The following is a 17,068-nucleotide window of genomic DNA, read 5'->3' on the forward strand; positions in this document are numbered from 1 at the left end:
TTGAAAGATACTTAAAGTAGCATGTATTGTTTTCATGGCAGCTTAAGAAAAGTCTTGATGCATAGAACATTTTTCAAGTCTAACCTCAAAATCAGTTTCATAACAGCTGCAAATGGGACAGTGGTACATCAGTCACTGTAAAGGACATAATGCAAACATTTCAAAATTAATGATGGACCGTAACCAAAGCTGGTTTCATGGCACCATGGCTGGCATCATTTATCACTTCAAAGTTCCACTTAATGCCTTGCTCCAGTCAGATCAAAGAATTTATTTTAAATGTAAAGATTTTGGGCTTTGTAGAGCCCCCCTGAAAACAGATGCCATCAAACTGGGGTCAAGTGAGTAAAAAGGAAATAATGACTTTAGTTGCTAAGTAGGAGCCACCAAATGTGAGAACAACTGGCTAACTTAATGCTGAAATGGACAGTTCCCCTTGCAGTAGGGCCCTTAAGGGGGGCTTTCCTTGACCCTTGAGGATCCTCCTTGACCCCATCCACAGAATTACTGCACTCTAGTGTGTGGATCCTCCTGGCTTTTAGCGTCTGGAAGGAGAATGTGGTTAGGAACCAGAGGTAAAGTTCCTATTGAGCCTCGGCACCATTAACACCATAAATCACCCAGCATATGCAAGAATCTCAGGAATTTAACACGGTCTGCTTCTTCCTCTTCACAACCGCCCCTCTTGCTCTCTTTGTATGCGAACATATTTAAAAAAGGAGGACTTTTTTTTGCTTTGCCTTTTTCTCCCACTTGCCTTTATTACTTTTCTCTTAAATTACCCAGCTGTCACCACCTCTTTGATGCAGATGTGGTGTAGACCTCATTTTGTTGCAGTCAAAATTTCCACAGAGTTATAGCTGTTACATAGCTCCCCTGACACCTACTGAGACCTTCTGAAAATGGTGTCACATATTTACCAAATGACAGCTGATCCACTGACTGATTAGCTAATGTATTAGAAGCAGGAAGTAATTCTATCCAGTACCACCAGGGGATCAGCTTCCTCATTTCATAGCTGTCAGAAGTCCTCTATGACAGCTCATTTACTGTACGGTCACTGGTAGAAAACTGTCAGCATGTCCAAAATATTGTGTGAAGTTTTGTTAGAATTATTGATACTCCGGCTCAAACTATCAAGTAAGAGGAGGTTTACTCCTTCATCGTGCAAGTTGCTGTCTATGTTTGACTTGTAAAACTGTCGAGACCCAAGAGAAACTGTGACCCACTTCTGTCAAATAAACACATAATTCCCGCATGCGTAATTTAGCTCAGCAAGAGTCCAAATTATGAAATCCAAAATAGCAAGAGAACAGTGTTTCCATGACATTGTTTACATTTAAGACTTCCCTTGTCACAATGACACAGTGGATGCTGTTAAAAAACAAAGTTGTTCTTGAAAAATAATATGTTTTAATTAGTGATTGAACCTCATCGGTCTGTTGTGGCCTATAGGCTTCTGGAAGGGCTTCTAAGCTACACAACTAACATGCCCCCTGAGAGGGAGGCCAGCCCCAACTTGCAGCACTACAATCTGGCTATTGAAAACAAGGCAAGGGTTGGGAAGGAGGAGGCAAGAGCTCTTGTCATGGTGCCCAGTGGGTTCAGAGCTTGGGTTGGAGTGCTGGATAAACTGCCTTGTCTCAGTGATTAATGGTGAGGGACTTGTAGGCAGGAGCGAGGGAGAGGCTTATGTGGCAAGATTGTGCAACTTGAATGCACAGTACTATAGAGTTTTCAATGAATCTAGCATGCCTTAATTTGATTACAGAATATTTCCGGTTCTTTTCCCCACTTGGGATCTAATCCAGGAACCTTAATCATGAAATACTGCTGAAAATAAATGTAACTCTAATCAGCGATGAATAGGGTAAACATTGCACAAGAGCTACTGTTTTCCCAAATGCATTTATTAAGCATGTTCAGTGTGACATCTCAATTAATCAAGAACCGTATCAAAGACTTGCCGTATCCTTTAATGGCTTTAACAAAAAATATAACATTATTCGATATGAACATTATTCTGCCCATTTCACAGTTAAAACATTTTACACAAATGACCTGTTATTTACAGCAGATAATGAAAAAGGAGGGTCAAATGTGACACTAAGAAAATGTAACAACCACTTGGCTATTGTCCGACAATAGAGGGAAATAGAAAAATCACTTTTAACATGATTCCAACATGCATTATACATGCAACAACAATATAAATGCAAACAGACACAAAATTACAGCAAAACATGTAATTATTAATTGTTCAGACGTCTTGTGCATGCCTTGTGCGTACAATACGAGCAGCAAGTTTGACCTGTAGTCTTCGGTCACCGCGCCTGAGAAACACAAATGATATCACTGTAGCTCTCCTTTAATTAAGATATGTTCACATAGTTTAATTAAAAGGTTGCATGAATGGTGAACGGGTGTATTAAGGGGATTTCAACCCAGGGAGGCTAATAAGACATCCTCCAGTCTTTCATAAGTAAGTGAAAGTGAATGTAACATTGAGATTTTGATGGGCACAGGAGGGATCGCCATTATGGGGCCCTAGGGCCAGTTTGAAATGCCAGAATGATGACGACTATCTGCGCCTGTACAGGAAGGTGGAGGACCATTTGCAACAGAGGGAAGTGTGCAGCTCAGATGGGGCAGGTCTGGGGGTTGAATAATCTGACCACTGCTGGGTTCACTATACGTACCAAAAAGAGAGGACATAGGAGCATAATCCATGAAGGGCAGCTCTGAGGAGGAAGTTTGAAGAACACATGCACCTGAAAACCTTGGGTTGTCCGCACATGAGCTCGAGCTGAGGGAAGGGTTGCAGGGAGACCACTGGGACAAACTTGCCACCTTCCTATACTTGTGCTCCTTCTTGTACCTCATCCTGCGGTTCTGAAACCAAATCTTGACCTGGCGATCTGTGAGCTGCAGCCCGGCCGCCATCTCCAGCCTCCGAGGACGACACAGGTAAGGGCTGAAGTGGAACTCCTTCTCCAGCTCCAGCAGCTGGCTGTTGGTGAAGGCTGCTCTCTCCCTCCTGACACTGAATCTTCCTCTGCCTGACAGACCCAGCGCCACACCACCGCTGACTGATGCAGAAGGAAGCACATAAAGAAGAGAGGGCCTTAAAAGTCAGATTTTTAACAAGTCCATCCTGAAATGTATACCCTCCACAGAAGGACTTCAAGTGCCAGTAAGGCCCATGTTAATCCTCAGACAATCAACCTGGGACAAAGTAGGGCCCTCAGCTCTTCCTCGTATTCAGTCATGCTTGAGACACTATACAAGACTGGCTGTCTACTGCGTCATGTGTTCAGGGAAAGTTACCTCCCGAAGAAACAGTCTGGGGGAAACATCTGACGCCACTACGGCAGCCTGACAGGCCACATTAATCACAGCTACACACGGAAGCAGACCTGTCAAATCCCCATCTCAGTCACTTAAAAGGTACCTTGGGACTACCACTGAAAATAACCACCGTTAGAGATTCCATTTTGACATGTATGTGAGCAATACCAGGGCCCTGTTGATAACAACATAACACACAAGGGCTAATGGATACTTAACAAGCTAACCTGATAAGGCCTGTAGTGACCTTAGAGAGAAAAGCGCTCTGCTTAACACACTGGGAGCTTCCTTGTTGTATGCTAGCTTGTTTGTGGCATCAAGATAGTGATGATTCTCTATTCTATCATTGATATTCTCTATCTCTGTATTTTTCTATTTTCAAGTGAGCATATCGGTGAATCATGTAAGCAATAAAAATGTGTATTTGTTGTTTGAAGGTGTACTTTTGTTTTATACATTTAATATTGTTTTGTTATTGTAATATTAATTACATTTCTGAAATCCTAGTCTTTCTTTTTTATTAAACATACTGAGACACTACAGTTATTAAAGAAAAGCTTATCAGTTGCAAATGTGTGGTATAGCCTACTCACTGCAGCTGTTGAACATTATATAATATGTCTTCTTCTGGGTCATGTGCTAAACACGACCCAGAAGAACACATGCGAGAAAGACACTGATATTTGTTGAAGTGTGTTTAAGCGCCTAAACATCTGATGGTTGTGCTTTTGTGTATGATAAATGATACAGGTGACACATTTTAGTATTACCTAGTGAGACTTGTGCTTGCTCTGTTTTTACATTTGTTTTCTAGTAGACTGTGTCTTTAGTTGCAGCATGCACAAAGTCTGACAGCTGAGGTCAGATATCAGTTAAACACTCAACGCACAAATGAGGGAAATGCTCATTAAATTAAATGATTCACCCCATCGGAGCAGCTAATGGACACTCTCATAGTTTTAAAAGTAAAAGATAATTTCATAAATGTTTATATTAATGTTAGGGACTATGACAAAAGTGATATCTAAGTGCACATACTAGTTATTATTATGTTATTAGTGTCTTCATTTATTTTTATTTACGTTTTTGCATGTCTTGTCTGTTTTTTGCTAGTGTGAAGGACATGGATTATGAATAACGACATTTATGCATGACATATATTTACACTTATTTACATTTTGCTATATAGTAGATTATATATATAATCGAAACGAATGCAACAAAATAGATATCTATATAAATAAGTGAAAGATAAAATGTAAAAACAGATTTACCAGATTGTTCAGAGTCAGTTGTCCGTTGATTCATCCAGGGAAAGATGAGTCCTGAGCGGCAGATGGTGAGTAGACTGCAGCCCCTGCTCTTGATTTCCAGCTCTCTCTTGGCATGGAAGTGAACCGGAGGCTCCAGTGGGCTCTGTGACTGTTCACCCGGGTTCAACCTGCAACTGACATGAGTAGAGGAAGTCATGTTTTGCTGATTAAGTTCAGCTTCTTGGCCTCCACCTCCTCCTTCTTTATCGTATCCCGCGCATAGTTTTGGCACTTGTCCAGAGCTTATAGTTAAACTGTTGCCATGAAGCTGCAGTGGGAGGGCAGACTGCTGGGGGTGCATGGACCCAGCTCATCAAACTGACTCAAATAAAACCAGGAATCCCTCAGCAGTAGTAAATACTAGGACTTCTGTCTGTCTAATATCCGATCACAATTAAACTGAATGTGTTAAAGCATGCAGGGAAGGGCACTTGGACTAACCATGTGGAACATTTGAATAATATTTACCAGAAGGGTGCCGTAGTCACGTGCGACCGTCCTCCAATGGCGGAGCTCTGGAGTTGCAAAGTAATCCGCTGGCAACTTGGGGCGCCCGAAGAAGCTTCTGCGATATTTCTTCAGACAACATTGAGCAGACTGCGTTTATTTACCTATAGGGATACAAAACCAACATATAAAGGAATATCAATACACGCCAACAAATGTGTAATCAGTGTGTGTCTGTGTGTGTTTGTGAATGTGTGTGTGTGCGTGCATGAGAGAGAGGGGAACTTGTGTTTATACGAGAGGCAGAAACATGGCAGAGAGGGGGAGACAGACAGAGATGACATTGTTTGGTGAGGAACGTCCCATTAGAAGATTAGTTGATTTCTTGTAATATTGTAAATCTTTTGACAGGACGTTTTCATTAATAGGTGCCGACGCGTGCAACTCCACTTTTGGTAGTAATAGATACAGCGTGAGGACTTCCTGCTATAGTATGATATGTCTATGACCTGGAATATTATAAATGATAATAATGCGTAATCGACCACAACTCGTTTTTTAGCTGAAGAATTTTTAAGAACTAAAATGCCTAGGCTACAAGTAAATAGTATTTTTCTCCAATTAGACTAAACATAAGGATTCAATATATTTATTCCCGTATTTCCATGGATTTAGCCGCTGTAACATTGTAGACATTCTGCAATAAGGCTGTTTAGGCTATGTCTGCAAAGAAAAATTATTCCGATTATTTTGGAAAACTGAGTTTGCAACTAATTTAACTGCCCAGTATAAATCGGCGGGCTTTTCCTTTAAATAACAGCATATGCTTCTAACTGTCGGAGTGGAAGTGTAGCTTTGGCTTAATAGGATTCACGGGGAGTGGTCAAACAAAGGCTTGACAGTCATTGCCACACAAAGACAAAGGAGGCAATCATTGGAGATTTCTTTTTCAGCGCATTTGCATTAATCGGGCATCACTGTACAGTATCAAGTGTCCTTGTCTGTGGCTCTGAGGCAACAGTCAAACACTGTGGACGTTTTGGATGGTAAACATCCCGCTTGCTGCACGGCTGGGTGGACAAAAGAGCAGGGGGAGATGTTCAGCAGAGCCCTTGTGTGCGCCTTTTCGCAGTTACAACATAGAGCACAAATACAAAACACCAGGAACTTGGGAAATATAGTTATTCAGGTGCAAAGCACTTAAGTAAAATATGAATGTTGCAACTTCATTTAAAACCCCCATAATAAATATTTTTAGGGAATTATTTGGGCTAAATGCTACATCAAGTGTGGCCTAACTGAGTTACACTTTGGGGGGGAAAAAATCTCATATACCATGATTGCTTAATTTCAACACAGCACAATATATGCAAAGTGGATAAATAGCTTAACTAGACTAATGAAGCCATCACATTTTTTAAATAGTGCACCCAAAAGCATTTTTCAAAACGAGAGGGTTCTGCATATCTTATCAATCTTAGTTGAAGCAGGCTTTGGTTGGGTATAAGTTCCTTCTGGTGTTTCACTACAACAAAGCTGTTGAGAAAACCCTCTTTAGATGTCTCTCAGCGGTGATGGATTATGCGCTCAGTGTTGCATGGCTTGGATGAAGAGGAGTCTTCCCCCTTTTTACGTTTCACCCCTGCTGCCACCATCACTGAGGATTTTACCTGAACCTCCACACAGTCCACAGTGGGGTCGCTTTGTAGTATTAAATTAAATATTTAAGTCTTACATAGTATTTAAGAAATTTCGTCCAGTTCAAATCAATTACACAATACCACTCATATGTCTTTTTATACAACCATGATCAACAGAATGACTGTTACCGGATGTTATTATTGATCAGAGTTCAATTGTAAATGTCCAAACTTGTTAACGTTTACCGTGGAGATCTGATGTTCATTTGGACCTGAAATCAGCTTTATCTTTTCATTATATCCATTAAAATGTCAGTTAAGTGCTAAATGTCTTTTTTGGTTTATAAATAAGTTTTTTTCAGGTAATGAAATAGAGATACATTAAATAGAGATTCAAATATATTGACATTTGCTTGTATCTAGTCTACACCAAAATCCATCAACAACAATAATTATTATTATTATTTTATTATTTATTGTGTATTATTATTAATAACAGGCGAATTAGGCCGTATACATCAGCACTGACTGAAATAGGGTATGTAATTAAATTCGTTTTGTTTTCCTTACCTCACACCCTTGAACACACTCTCTGAATTGGAGATAGGATCTGTGATATACTAGCTCAGCAAGACCATAATTTAGCTCCTCCGCGCCTCCGCCACAATTCTCCGTGAACTCTGTTTGAACCGCCTCAGTGGCAATAAATCATTTTTCTCTCTCACACAAAAGCGCGCCGGTCGCTCTGGGTGTCAACCCTTTTACAATTCCTCCTTACCTTCTGCGCTCTCTCGCCTGCTGACACAAACAACCGAGGGAATCGTCGATAAACTTTTATTTTGTATACCAATAACTTACAAGGGAAATGGTCCTTGGGAATGGGGAGTATCTGCAAACTCTCACATGCGCGGCGGGGGGGGGGGGGGGGGGGGGGGGATCAGCAGAATACAACACAATTATTCTATTTTTTTATTTTATTTTCCACATGTAATATATATTCCGTACACTCCAAAAGCATAATTGTTTTTAGGAGCTCAATCAATGCACGGATCAGTTAATGTAGCTACTTTCAGGGGACAGAGCTGGGCAGATAAGATGAGACTGAGAGAGAGCTGGGGAGAAGACGTTAATGGGCAGAGGATGCTGTCGGTTAAAACGGTGAATACAAATGGCGCTGTCTTGGCAGAGCAAGGAGAAGATTTATGGGCCCCGTGCCCTATATTGCTGTAAACAATGCAGGATGAAATAAAAAGGACTAGATTTTGCATACTTTACTTCATACGTGAAGAAAAGACACAAATTGTCAATTTCCTAAACAAGTCCTGACTTTAGCATAAGCATGTGCATTAACAGAGTATTAATTTGGGCCTGTTTAAAGCACAACTTACTGGAGAGTGCACTCAAACATAAATCCTGGGGGAGAATGTGAGGATTTTCAGAATATCTATACTGTTAAAAGACAATAATGCTAGAGCGTAATGAATAAACATGATTTATATATTTTCCCTGTGAAATCTGAGGTCCAGGGTGTAAGTGTTGGCAGCCTATTAAAGCTATAAGTTTGACTGAAAATGTAATGAAACTGTATGCCTGTTTTACAAACAATTTTCTAAATATATACATTTTACATAATCAGAAAATATTATATCTATAAATATGTATAGCAATAATTTAAGGTATGCAAATCAAGGGAGTGATGGCAGGTTTCAATCCTGCATTTTAAATTCTGGCAGTGAATTTAACATTACATTTTCTGTTGCATCTCATGCACCAATGTGTATATATCAATGTATCTCCAAATGCTGCAGCAGCTGTCCTCAGAGTGCTCAGTGCTTAAAGTATTAGATGACTGCTGTATGAATGCAACTGGTGGCCACACAAATACACAGGAGAATCATTTTCGGAGAGCAAATCAAATAAAAAGCGCATTTTCACTTAACCTATACATAATTGTGAATCTATAGTCTCAGGATCCCATATTCAGATCACTTGTGCTAATGAAAAGTGAATAACACATTCATAACTCAATTTAGTGACGGTCTGGGCCCCCAGTGGGAAAATGACTGTAATTTCTAAGGTCCTCAACGATGCAGCAAATAGGCTAATGAAAAATTTCTCAGGGAGGCGTTATGATGACATAAAGTATTACTGGCAAGTTTACCCAGGCCATCATTTTCTGTATGATGTGATGTTGGGAGTCTACAGTGGGATATCAGAGTGTTGATCAAAGCTGCTTTGTCGTCCCCCTGCTTGAAATGTTTGCCAGCACTAACACTAAATCATTTTAACATGTCTGATTGAGTTTTTAAATCTAGTTTTATGTAAACTCTAGTATATGTACACACACACACACGCGCACACACACACACACACACATACACAACACACACACACACATGAAGAAAAGACATGGTACATCTGCTCCCTGGAGTGAACGGATGGGAGAGAGATTTACGGATTTATGACACACCCACTGCTGGTCAATGCGAGAGAGCCTCTCTGTCCCTGGAAAATTGTAGCATGACCCCTGTTTCAACTCTCAGTCTTTATGCAACTGCCATGGCTGCCGTTTATACATACTACACCATAACAATACACCGGCCACGGACCTTTCATCATGAACCAAAGTTGTTGAAGAAGACGTGCACCTGAGACAAGTGAGGGGAAAAAATTACAAAATAAAAGCAGGCAATAATCCACACAACGCACAACAGCTGATTGTTTTTGTGTCGTATTTGCCTCTCGTTCAAACATTTCTTATGTTTGTGTAAAGTTTTTTATATGTGTGAGAGCGAGAGTCCTCGACGGAGCTGCTCATAAATCACAGGGAGCCTGCAGCGGTGCAATGCGAGCTGAAAATCATGTGTGATTCAACAGTCTGAGTCAGAGAAGAAACCGGTTAGGGATGTTTAAGTGTTGAGGAATTTAAACACTGAATTTCGAACACATGAAATACACGATATTCCTGCGAGCTGCAAAAGTTATTTTAAACTTTTAATAGCTCTGATTTATGCAAAAAAAGATACAATATTAAACTAAGTCACGGATAGTATGGTATTAGTCTATTTATGTTTATCTTCTGACAATTACATAGCTTTGAATTTAAACAATTTAAAGAATTATTTCTGAGTATGTGTAAAGTGTGTGTGCGCTTTTATAGCCTTAAATATTATGACAAAAATGAGTGTAAATATCAAGAGAAGTCTGTGCGTACTAGGCCAATGTTTAATAAAACCCAGGACAAAACGGATTCATGACTGACAAACGGCACGAGCTTTTGTTTAAATAATCATTTTAAATCACCCATTCTGTTTATTCTCATACTAAATTGAGCAGGGCCTTACATGGCTGTGTTAATTAATTCCTTGGCAAAGCTAAGTCAACGAAAAGTCCAGAAAAGTAAATCTCGGCAAATCATGCCTCATGTAGCCTACAAATCTTCAATTACAAGAGCTCAAACATCCCGCAATTGTTCAGGGTGCAATTTGATCTTCACCTGCAGCCTCGTACACACAGGGAGGAGGCTGAATGATCACTCACAACTGAAAGACACTCAGAGTAGTTGTTTGGGTTTCAGTGTCAGCTGTTTATCTTAGAAGGCATGCTGTCGAATGTTTTCCCCTAAGCGCTGAATATTTGGTCCTGGCCACACAAGAGAAGCCAGACGTTTATTGCTCAATGCATCCAAATAAGAATATTAGGATAAATTCAAGACTGCTCGTAGAAAGAAGTGAGCTTTTCCAAATAAAGTAGCAGAAAACAGTTAAACCGATATCCAGGAAGTAGCTCATATTTAATGTTTGTTACAACAATAATACATCTGGAGCATAAAGCAAAACTGGGGCAAAAAAAAAAAGAAATACAAGTTGCACTCAGTCTCATTTGAAGAAATATTATGTGGAAAATAAAAGAGTGGAGTGTCAGGGAAAAGTTTGCAAGGTTTTTCTAGCTACAAACTTGAAGGTCCCTGTCCATGAACTAATCACAATGACCAACTGTCCCAGTCCTGTCAGAAACACTGGCTATAATTGGCAGCTTGCTTTTGAGTGGAAGCACTAACCTGAGGCCAGTAATTCTCTCAAGTCACAGAAGTCATATTATGGCAGACTATTTTTACTACCTTCTGTTTTTGAAGACTTTGGGGAATCTAATTAATCCCTGGGATGTGTGACACTTTTAAAGTTTGATGCTAATTTTAATGAAATTGTAATTTATCAGTTTCATTTGAGGGTATATCATAAAAACGCCTGGGATATAAATGGACAATAATTTCTCTTTTTTCACCGTACAGGCTCGTTAAAGCTTGAAACACAAAGGTTTAGATTCCCGCATTTCTTTCATAATCTATCAGAATATTGCAACTATGTTTACTTCTGTTATCATTAACTGCGGTGAAAGTTACCACCAACTGTTGCCAGCTCGGTTTCAGATGCTCCAAAGCAGGCGCATGTTTACAAGTCCTGCATGTCTGTTGGGTGCAGAGGAGAGGATTTGTCCGAGGGTTCAACACTGTCCTGGGTCACTCTGATTAACGAAGGGAGCAACACATTCAGTGATGCCCCGCCGCCGTGTGTCTCTGCACACAATGCAGAAAAATCCACAAAGAAAGCTGAGGCCAAGGGTGACCAGTGAGGGGGCACAAAGAAGGTACACGTATAGAGAGTGAGTCAGGTCACAGGGTTGGGGAGGTCGGCTATCCAGACTGAAATGAGCCTAATGGGACAGAAAATGTGTCCTCGAGGTGAACTCGGTCTTCTCCCACTTCGCCCCTAAACTTCAATAAAGTACCTTTTCAGCCTCGCGACATGGAGGCGACAGGGCCTAGAAAGGGATTGGAGGGATGCTGCGACTGTGGAGAGCACATTCATTTCTCTCAACTGTCCAGCAACATAAAGGCTTCTGGATTCATTTTTCAGCGCCGTCTCACCACCATTCTAGTGCCTTTCCAAAAGCCACGTCCAAAAGGCAGATGTTAACCGCACTAGTCCAGTTGAAGTGCTTTATCTAAACGCTCGCGTTTGGGAATAATGGTAAAGGATACGGCTTGGTACATCATATTTGGTTGGATCAAAACTGGCTGTTGTCAGATCTGTTTTCCAGAACATAACACAAAGCTCTGTAGTGAGAGATTGATGATGGAGAATACCTCTTCCCTTTGTGCTCCTTTGCCCCCCACTACGCGAGGCATTTTATAAGGCCTATTCATGTCACAATTCAACAATTTATCAAATTCTTGCGCGTCTTTGGGTTTAAGTCATGTTTGAACTGAAATCCTTCTGCACAGATCTGTCCAAAAAACTAAAAAAAGATGAATGCATCTTTGTGAGGGAAAAAAAATAGCAAGACACTTCAGTTGAGATGTGCAGTTTGAGTGATATTTTGTAAAATGGTTGTATAATTCCAGCAGGTTTTACAGTCGTGTGTTGGTCCTCCTGTGGACTGTGACGTTGCACTGCGTCACGCCGTTTTTTGAAATTGTATTTTTTTTTTATTTTTTTTTTTATTCTTGCGAGCTGCTGCATACTCTGGAGGTAAAGTACCCACTGGGGAGAGAGCATGTACATATGGCAAAGTGTTTATACAAGCTTCAGAGTGAACACAAGAAAACATCAGCATTCCTTTCTCTATTGTCAGGGTACTGCTACAGAGCCTGATAACAAAGGTCAGCTCCCCAACAGCAGCATTACATTGAATCTATGTGCAACCCACGACTTTATTTTATTTTATATTTTATTTACTTTACATTTAAAAACTCAGCCGCATGGCTCAGTGGACTATAGAAAAAGCAGGGCAACTACTTGGCTTACAAAATGAATAAGAATATTTCCACAACAATGCATAATCTAACAAATGTCGTCTAAATTGAACGCATGCAGCTTTGTGTTCAAGTCAGGACGAAGGAAGCCCTCGCAGAGGCAGTGCAGAGTGGAGGGCCTCAGTGGCTTCTCTCAACCGTTAACTGAATCCCCTTCAGACTGATGAGGTTGCACGTAATGTACAGCATAAACTATTTCATTTTTTAGAAATAACTTCACTCTATTATAAATTAGGCTTTAAAACACACAGTCAGTCTCTCACTCTCTCTCTCTCACACACACACACACACACACACACACACACACACACACACACACACACAGTACACATTGGTAATTTAAAGTCGCAAGAATGAGCTGCATGACTTACAAACACATTTTGAAAACACAGTGATTCTTGTTTCCATCTTGAAATGTTCAAGTATTCATTCACACATCTGTACAATTTTTAAGGTGATCCCTCCAAAAGAAAGACCAAAAACAATAGCAGACCTCATCTTGCCTAAATGACGTTCGACCAAACGTGTATAAAACTAGTAGACACTCACTGTTTTATTGACCAATATGATTAGCACAAGTACACTACACTCCGTTTATTGCATTTCACAATAATCTGCTTTTTAACGGTCTAAACACAACATCAACACCACAAAACTAAATTGTAAATCAAAATCCTGTTTCAGAAATACACGAGGTAATTCACACATTATCCAAAACAAACAAGTTCAAGATCAATGGTGTGTTCCAGCTTTTTTTTATACCAAAAATAACTATTATTATATTGATTTCCTTCCAGTGTTGTTTGAAATAAATAGATTGTGCATTTCACCTTGGGCAGCAGGGCAAAAGAAGGGCCCACAATAACATTTTGATAAAATGTATATTTTTTCTCATTTTTTTCCTTCATATTAATAAAAAACATCATTTAAATTGAGCTTCAAATAAATTAAACCCTGTGTCACGTAAAAATAACTCATCGGTATTCGCAGTAATCCATGCTATATAACATGCATTTTATATAACTTTGGACTTAAAGGAAACCGCACAAGATAGCTACGAAAACAAAATATATAATTGTTCTATAAATAACCAGTTCTTTTTCCAGCCCCGATCGTGGTTTTATAACCTGGTAATATCCTCGCCATGCTGTGTTCCGGTGAGTTCGTCGGGGGCCCCAGTGTTACTGGCCGAGGCAGCGGCAACAGCGCCGGCTGCTGAGCTTGTGTTGGACCCGGAGGAGGAAGAGGATCTCACTTTGGTGTTCGGGAGCCTGTGATCCTTTTTCCATTTCATCCTGCGGTTTTGAAACCAGATTTTAATCTGTCGCTCGGAGAGAACCAGGGTGTGTGCGATCTCGATGCGTCTTCTCCGAGTTAAATATCGGTTATAGTGGAATTCCTTCTCCAATTCTAAGACTTGCTGCCGGGTGTATGCTGTCCTAGACCGCTTGGGCTCCGTCCCATTGTAACCCGAGTTCACTGGAAAAAGGATAAGTGGAGAGAAAGGAAGACAGAGAAGGGAGGAAAGGAGGGGTAAACAAGAATGGCCTCAACTGAGATATGGCTAGAAAGATTTATTGGTTATGAATGTTTAGCTGTTTGAGAAATTTAAATGGGAAGTTAAGAACTTCTCAGGGTAATGAGAGGACACTCACATCCAACTATGGACTAAATTATTAATGCAAGATTACAAAGCTCAATTTTTTTCTTCTTCTTATTCATTTCTCCCCTCTCTCTATCGCGCAATACATAACAGCAGAAGCCACATGGTGATACGGCTGCCCTGAGTATACCTCGGCTATAAAATTTATGGTGGGTGTAATTACCAATGCCGAGTCGTAAATCCGCCTCAATTGTGCCATTTCAAAGGCTTCCCTGCTATCGGAGCAGGGGCTGGCAACGAGATGGGAGTCAGAGGGACTGATAAAGGGAGGGAAAGGAGGAGAGGAGCATGAGGAGTGCAGGGAACATAAACACACAAGTTGCCTACCAGTGCTGACGTGAATTTTCTTCATCCATGGGTACACCACAGGCTGCTTGGAGGAGGCTGTGCTGTTAGGATGTTCCGGGGTAGCTTGGTTGCAGGCGGAGGTTGCGGCCGGTGGGGTGGCGGGGGACATGGACAACTGTGGGGTATCACATGAAGCAGGTTGCCCTTTACCTGTCAGCAGGTGCGCAGAATGGGGTACTCCATGTCCCCTTGGCGTGACAGGTTCAGGGATGCTTGCACAGTTATACTGGCGCTCTTGGTAGCTTGCCCGCGGAGGATATAACTCCTGATGGTGATGCTGGAAGCCAGTCTCCCTTGCGCGGCTGTAATATTCGGGACTATGCTCAGGGATGTAGTTATTCTGCGAATATTCCTCGCATGGAGGAAATTTCGGATCAATGTAGTTAGACTCCATCAAATACGAGCTCATGATCATTAATTTCTGGAGTGGAAAATAATTTTTCTAGCTTTGTCGTTTTTCTGCTCCATAAAGCCCTCCTACTTGCGAGCAGCCCTGTAAAGTTACTTTTACCACGTGACCCAATGGCCCAATAGCAGAGTAAGAGGTAGTTCCCGGATAAGGAACCAGAGGTATTTAGCATACCTACAGTCGCCATTGTGGGCACAAATCTCTCTCTCTCTCTCTCACTCTCTCTTTCTCTCTCTCTCTCTCTCTCTCTCTGTCTCTCTCTCTCTCTCTCTCTCTCTCCCCCCCCCCTTCTCTCTGGTTGTGTTACCAAGGCAATTGATCTCGGGGACAAAACTAGTAGCTAGTTGCTGACCAAGGAAAAATTAAAACAGGCAAAATCCACTGGTCTCAATTATTCAAAGGGACAATAGGTGATTTACCAAGGATAGGGTACAACAATAGCAAACCAATCATTTTGTTAACCTTTATATAAAGCGTGGAGGCTATTTGCTGCTAATTAATGAAGGTACAGTCTTTACCATCAGCACTTCAGCTGTGAAACAGATTCCATTAACACACTTAAGAATTAGAGCTGCATCAGTTTTGTAAGATGATATTGCTTTTAGCACAATTTTATAATAGGTTTGTTGTGAATCTAAATGTCAGAGAGGACTGGAGTGGTGAGATGCACTGGAGGTGTGGCTTGTTTTTGAAAGTAGGCCTGATCATTTATAATGTTGAATAAAGCTGGACAGGCTGCTTGAACAAAAGCTTTCATTCAATGATGAGAGATTTGTCTATTTTGAATTGATATACATTTTCTTCCCCAGGCTATTCATTAAAAGGCTCAGCCTTCAACTTTTAATTGGAAATGGGTAAGGATAACTTATAAAAATGGGCCTGATTGAAGCTGTCAGGCATACTATCAGATTCTGCAATCTGATGGAACCAAAGGTGTAGTTTACATTACAACAAAGCAAATAAGATGATTAGAATAAAGAAAAGCCTTGGCGGTCCCCGCCTACGGTATAAAACAGTAAAAGCAGCAAATAAAAAGTAGAAGGCAAAGTGTAACAAATGCCGTTAACTTTTAATAATAACCTCTTATTCTGAAAGATAAAAGTATTAAAAGCCTTTGATATTTACATTCAAATATCAATATAAACATTGTGATCACACCAACAAAACAGTAACTACAAGTAGAGCAAAGTCATACTAGACATTCAATTAAGACTAGACAACAGTGGAGCAGCCAACAGACCAAACTAACTCAATACTGTGAAATCACAGACCAGTCACCACAAGCCTGTCAGGTGTGCAGAGCAGCACCACCGTGATGCAACAGACTAGCCAGCAGTGGAACACAACCATTAGGACCAATACTGTTAAGGTGTCACAGACCAGATAATCTCAGGACATTAGGATCTGCGGACTTCACTGCAGAGGAGTCATATTGTCAATGAGAAGTTAAATCTGGTCATTGCTGCCTGGAAAGTAAGAGCATTTTGGAGCATTTGTACTCCCTCACATCAAACTGAAGAGCCTCCCACATGCAGGGCAGTCCTGAAGACCAAATACAACTGAAGTCACCAGTGTTCAGATTCTTTAGCACTAAGGATTTTTCTGACACAAAGGCTGCTCTTAACTGAATTCTTTCTATCAACATTGAAAAGTCATCATCCTTTACTTGCAAGAAATATTGTGACCTCAGTTATGGCCTTAAATACAAAATATGTGACCACATTGTAAATCAGCTGAATCTGTGTGTAGACCAGCTACAACCCATATTTGTGAAAGAAAATTCTGACAGGAAGAATGTGAAGACTGCAATGTAGGTCTACAGAAATAAATTTAGCTGATTTATATACACAACATTGTTACAATACCCTATATACATATGGTCATTTAATCTACAGTCCCACTTGTTCCAAATATGTAAAAAAAAAAAAAAAAAAAAAAAAAAACAATAAGAAAAAATATATTTTAGTCTTGCTGCCTCCAGATGTTGCATGCTCTCCCTGGCTGTAGCACTGACCGTTCTGGCCACATGCTGCTGCTGTTATATTGTAAACTGATCCTGCCTGACTGTGTAAACTGTCATGCTTA

The 17,068-nt window shown here is 40.5% G+C and overlaps 3 protein-coding genes across 6 annotated transcripts in view; all 3 read right to left on the reverse strand.

The window, feature by feature from the left end:
• Positions 1-1,955: 1,955 nt before the first annotated feature.
• Positions 1,956-5,113, reverse strand: LOC117948350 (homeobox protein Hox-C3a-like). The gene is made up of 2 exons (XM_034877950.1): positions 4,623-5,113; positions 1,956-3,089 (listed from the first exon to the last, which is right to left on the reverse strand). Exons 1-2 carry the CDS (start codon positions 4,960-4,962, stop codon positions 2,548-2,550), a joined length of 882 nt encoding a protein of 293 aa, XP_034733841.1. The 5' UTR covers positions 4,963-5,113; the 3' UTR covers positions 1,956-2,547.
• The window catches only part of LOC117948347 (homeobox protein Hox-C10a-like), a 54,097-nt gene continuing 41,704 nt past the window's right edge, over positions 4,676-17,068 (reverse strand). For all 4 annotated transcript variants that reach the window (XM_034877947.1, XM_034877945.1, XM_034877946.1 and 1 more), the window contains 2 exons: positions 5,130-5,272; positions 4,676-4,795 (listed from right to left, as the gene is read on the reverse strand). The gene's annotated coding sequence lies outside the window, so the exon portion shown is untranslated. The remainder of the gene's footprint in view (positions 4,796-5,129; positions 5,273-17,068) is intronic.
• Positions 13,091-16,818, reverse strand: hoxc4a (homeobox C4a). The gene is made up of 2 exons (XM_034877953.1): positions 14,554-16,818; positions 13,091-14,042 (listed from the first exon to the last, which is right to left on the reverse strand). Exons 1-2 carry the CDS (start codon positions 14,987-14,989, stop codon positions 13,684-13,686), a joined length of 795 nt encoding a protein of 264 aa, XP_034733844.1. The 5' UTR covers positions 14,990-16,818; the 3' UTR covers positions 13,091-13,683.

This window comes from Etheostoma cragini, chromosome 7 (genome assembly GCF_013103735.1).
Source record: "Etheostoma cragini isolate CJK2018 chromosome 7, CSU_Ecrag_1.0, whole genome shotgun sequence".
NCBI classification, from domain to species: domain Eukaryota; kingdom Metazoa; phylum Chordata; class Actinopteri; order Perciformes; family Percidae; genus Etheostoma; species Etheostoma cragini.

Coding starts and splice junctions, on each gene's coding strand:
- hoxc4a (XM_034877953.1), bottom strand. CDS start 14,989: ATGATCATGAGCTCGTATTTGATGGAGTCTAACTACATTGATCCGAAA. Junction 14,043..14,553: donor GAAAATTCACGTCAGCACTG/GTAGGCAACTTG, acceptor TCCTTTTTCCAG/TGAACTCGGGTTACAATGGG.
- LOC117948350 (XM_034877950.1), bottom strand. CDS start 4,962: ATGCACCCCCAGCAGTCTGCCCTCCCACTGCAGCTTCATGGCAACAGT. Junction 3,090..4,622: donor AACTGACTCTGAACAATCTG/GTAAATCTGTTT, acceptor CTTCTGCATCAG/TCAGCGGTGGTGTGGCGCTG.